This window comes from Corvus brachyrhynchos, unplaced genomic scaffold, assembly GCF_000691975.1.
Source record: "Corvus brachyrhynchos isolate BGI_N302 unplaced genomic scaffold, ASM69197v1 scaffold130, whole genome shotgun sequence".
In the NCBI taxonomy this organism is placed as follows: domain Eukaryota; kingdom Metazoa; phylum Chordata; class Aves; order Passeriformes; family Corvidae; genus Corvus; species Corvus brachyrhynchos.
Genome location: NW_008236193.1, coordinates 800,193 through 804,693, shown reverse-complemented (window position 1 = coordinate 804,693; position 4,501 = coordinate 800,193). Strand labels below are relative to the sequence as shown.

General features: G+C 48.6%; 1 protein-coding gene across 1 annotated transcript in view; it reads right to left on the bottom strand.

Moving 5' to 3' along the window:
- Positions 1-1,462: 1,462 nt before the first annotated feature.
- LOC103620796 (cytochrome b-c1 complex subunit 10) overlaps positions 1,463-4,501 on the bottom strand; it is a 15,612-nt gene continuing 12,573 nt past the window's right edge. The window contains exons 2-3 of the mRNA XM_017739361.1: positions 3,358-3,492; positions 1,463-1,691 (exon numbers count right to left, since the gene is read on the bottom strand). Of these exons, the coding sequence (XP_017594850.1) occupies positions 3,372-3,492 (121 nt within the window). The 3' untranslated portion in view covers positions 1,463-1,691; positions 3,358-3,371. The remainder of the gene's footprint in view (positions 1,692-3,357; positions 3,493-4,501) is intronic.

The following is a 4,501-nucleotide window of genomic DNA, read 5'->3' as shown; positions in this document are numbered from 1 at the left end:
TGCCCCGAGGCTGCCAGAGCTGCAGGAGCGTTTGGACAGCGCTCTCAGGGATGCCCAGGGTGGGATTGTTGGGGTGTCTGTGCAGGGCCAGGGGCTGGACTTGAGGATCCCTGTGGGTCCCTTCCCGCTCAGGATATTCCAGGATTCTGTGATTGCATCTTACTGGACACAGCAGAGCAGCAAAGGCAGTTTTTGCATGTGAAAATGATATTCTTTGCCCCCAATTAATTAACAGCGATGTTGCTGAAGGAACACTAAGAAATTTTACTGTTAATTAAGTAGTCCAAGTGTCCTGCATAGTGCCACTGTTTGGGCAGGTTTTCCAACAGTTTTCCATAGAAACATCCCTGAAGGTGACACAGCCCTGACAGCAACACACAGGCAGCACAGCTACAACTCGGATTTTCCCCTGAAGAGATTCAAACCTTGCATTACAGCCAAACATTCTAGCAAGATGAAATTGGGCACTAAGCAGTGAGAAAACAGTGACCCTGTTCTCACACAGAGGAAGTTTGTTTGTAAATTCTGGTCTTTGCGAAAAGGGATGAACTTTTCTCCCGAGTCTGAGTCATCTGTGACTGAGTGGCAGAGACCAGAGCAAAATAATCCTCACTCTTCCTTTTTCTAACAGCTAAAACCTCTCATCTAAAGGGTTGTGGGAGGGGTTTTCTAACAGCTAAAAACTCTTGCCTAAAGGGTTGTGTTTGGGGGTTGTTTCATCACTGATTTTTGTCCACAAATAAACAGATCTATGAATTGAGGATACAGGTTCTTTTTCTACTCAAACCCCGCCTTAAGAACTGAGCAGCTCTCTGAACCCCTGGTTTTCACCCTGATACAAAGAAAGACACCCAGGATTTGGGGCCTCCCTTCCTCAAGCCCCTAGATTAAGCCAGAAAAGCTTAAAAACCAGACCATTTAAGGGGTCCATGAATTGATGTTAAAAACCCCAACTCCTTTCTTCAAACTAAATTTCAGGAATCTGTTACCATGAAACTATGCTAGCTATGAAAAGCTAACTGTATCCATGAGGCCACAGCGATCTAGGAATGATGAGCCTAAAATCAACACATCACTAAGAGTAGCTCAAGAGCTGTAATTGATATAAATAAATCATCAAACCCAGCATCCTAGCAGCCAGTGGTTGATTCCCAAGGAACCTGCACAGGAAAAGAGGCAAACACATGGCAGACCTGCCTCAGGACACACAGTCCAACGAGCTGAAGACATAACACTGTGCCCAGAGCAGCTGTGGCTGCCCCTGGATCCCTGGAAGTGTCCAAGGCCAGGCTGGAGGGGGCCTGGAGCAACCTGGGATAGTGGAAGGTGTCCCAACCCAAACCAGTCTGTGATTCCATGGTTCTATAGCCCAAAACCAAACCAGGGGTCTGGTCTTAAGAATGTGGACTAAGAAGGTAACACACAAACACACACACAAAAAAACCCAATCCAACCCCCCAAAAATCATTCACTTGGTTTATTTTGTATACCAGGTTTATAAATTACTCCCATCAAGGCAAGAGGTGCTGGGAAAGTGCTCAGAGGAAGTGGTCAGTGAAGATGAGTTTGTTCATGGGAGAGAGAGACACACACCACAACTTGCAGAATCTGTATTGGGCATTTCAGGGTCACCCCCAAGCAGGGTCCCAGTGGACGGATGGCTCCGAACACTCCCTCCAGCAATAACATTCCTACAACAAACACAGAGCAGTCGTTAGCAGAGCTTCCTGCACAGTGCCACAGCAGCCAACATGAGAGGTTTCAAAAGCCTCCAGTACCCAGGCAAGAAGTTTCTGGTACAGGAGCTGATCCAGGTGCAGGTGTGCAGGCCTGGAATCGCTTTGGAAGGGAGCACAGGCCACCACAGACACATTCCCTTTCTCAGCTCCTCTTCCCACAGGGTTGACACAATGTTCTTACTCCACAACAGAAAACACAAACTGCTGGCTCAGGAATAGAGCTGTGTTCCTACTACTGACCATTTTTAAGTAAAGAAAGCCCTTAAAAGGTAATTTAATTGCCTCTACATAACCTGAGAGCTTTTCCACTTGAAAACTTTTCTCCATCCAGGTTGGATGGGGCTTGGAGCAACCTGGGACAGTGGAAGGTGTCCCTGCCCATGGCCATGAACTGAATGGACTTTAAGGACCCTTCCCACCCAAACCATTCTGTGATTTTATGGTTCTATGACTTGTCTGTCAACATCCCGATGACCCAAAATGCTTCCAGTTCAGCTGACTTCCATGACAAGTTTCATTCCTCTTTTGGTTACAGAAGGATCTGTGCAACACCAAGTCTGCAAACAGTAAATTGTTTAAACTGCAACAACTATTGCTGAAAAAAGACTTTAAAAGTACTGTCTGTGCTTTCCAAACTGACTTCCCTACAAAACACAGTGAAGCTGGAACACAAATAGCTCACTTTCATTAATCAACATGTAGATGTAACTGTTATTCTTACCAGAAGAAACAAACATTGAGGTAGACAGTTTCCTCTGGACTCAAGAGTTTTCCCATAGCATCCTTTAATGACAGGGAAAAATCCTCCTGACTCCCTTCTACCTGCAGCAAGGAATACAGAAATCCAAAGCCTGCCTACTAGAAAAAACATGCAGTTAAGAGCCCCAACAGAAAGATTGTCTAATTGCTGCTCCAGCTTTAGGAACGGTCAGACTTCCAGAACATTCAGAACAGCACTTCTGATACACATCTAAAGAAGGAAAATAACCAAAACCTTGAGAAAGCAAATCTTCCAAGGAATTTGTGGAATACAATAACCAGCTCTGAAAATTCAAATTACTTTTAATGCCAGTTACAAGGAGCAGAAAGGAGTCTGAATTTGCCTACTCACAAAACTAGTCCTGAGCTCATAGCCCTTCTGCTCAGGAACAGAAGTAAACAGGTATGTCAAATGTTCCAGATAAGCTTGATTTGACCTCTTAAGAACCACATCATGTTGTGGAAAACCCACCACTTGCAAAGTGACCACCTGAAAAACATATGCTAATGAATATTTCATCCTTCTGGTGCTCTGTGAAGCTCCATTAAAAAAAAAAAAGAAAAAGAAAAAAAAAATCTGAATAATCAAATTGAGAAGTTTGGGACAAAAAATATGATCATGCCCCAAGCACAGAGGAAACATCCACTGTCACACCAACACAGGGTTATTGTGTTCAAGTGTCCCAGGCCAGGTTGGACAGGGCTTGGAGCAACCTGGCATAGTGGAAGGTGTCTCTGCCCCTCAGGGGCAGGGGATGAACAGGATGAGCTTTAAGGTCCTTCCAACCCAAACCTGTCTGGGATTCTGTGATTTTATGGTTCTATTACTTCAGCCAAGAGATGCACAAACAAAACTCACCATTAGAGGGAAGCTCAGTCTTCAGTTTTGTACTTGCCGCCGATGTAGGGAACGTACTGCAACACCAGCTTCCAGTCTGTGGCCCAGATCACACCAACACCGGCCACACCACCCCATGTCAGGATAGTGGGGGTCCTAAAGAAGAGACACACACAGAGGTAAACAACAAATTACCACTGTGAAAGGCTTGGCGGATGCTCATGGCTGAAGTACCTGAGAAAGTCACTTCAATCAGAAAAGAGCTTAGAATTCTGGAGTATCCTGAGCTGGAAGGTACCCTCAGGGATCATTGATCCAACCCCTGGCCCTGCACAGACACCCCAACAAGCCCAGCCTGGGCATCCCTGAGAGCGCTGTCCAAACGCTCCTGCAGCTCTGGCAGCCTCGGGGCCGGGCCCATTCCCTGGGGAGCCTGGGCAGTGCCCAGCAGCCTCGGGGGGAAGAACCTTTCCCTGAGCTCCATGCCCAGCCCTGACCCAGCTCCAGCCGTTCCCTGGGCTCCTGTCCCTGTCCCAGAGCAGAGCTCAGCCCCTGCCCCTCCGCCTCCCCTCGGGAGGAGCTGCAGCCCCCAGGAGCCTCCCCTCGGCCTCCTATGCTGCAGCTGAACGAGCCAAGTGCCCTCAGCCGCTCCTCAGAGCCTTCCCCAGCTCCGTGTCCCTCCTTTGGACACTCTCCAACAGCTTTGGACCCTTCTGATCTTGTGGTGACCGAAGTGGATACAGAAATACTGAAACAACCTCACAGACATGGAACACCATCAGTCCTCAGGGCAGCCAAGATATTTTACAGGAAAAGAGTCATAGTCTTTTACTTAAAAAGACTACTACTCAACAAAGAGAAGACACACTGCCATACAGTGCTGCAGCTACATCCCCTCGGTTCTGGCCCGCCGAACAATTCGTTTTGCCTCTCACAGCCCTGCAAGGGGCACCCACGGGCACTGCTATATTTATAGATGTGAAATACAGCCAGCGCCGGGTGGGCTCCTCAGCCCCTCAGCCCCGGCCCGAGGGAGAACGGGGAGGCCGCGGGCAGGGCTTCGGGAAGCCCTTCAGGCTCCCACAGTGCGCGCGGAGTGCGCGGCCGTGCCCGGAGGACGCGGTGAGGGGACCGCGGAGCCCCGGGCCGGACGGACAGACGCGGG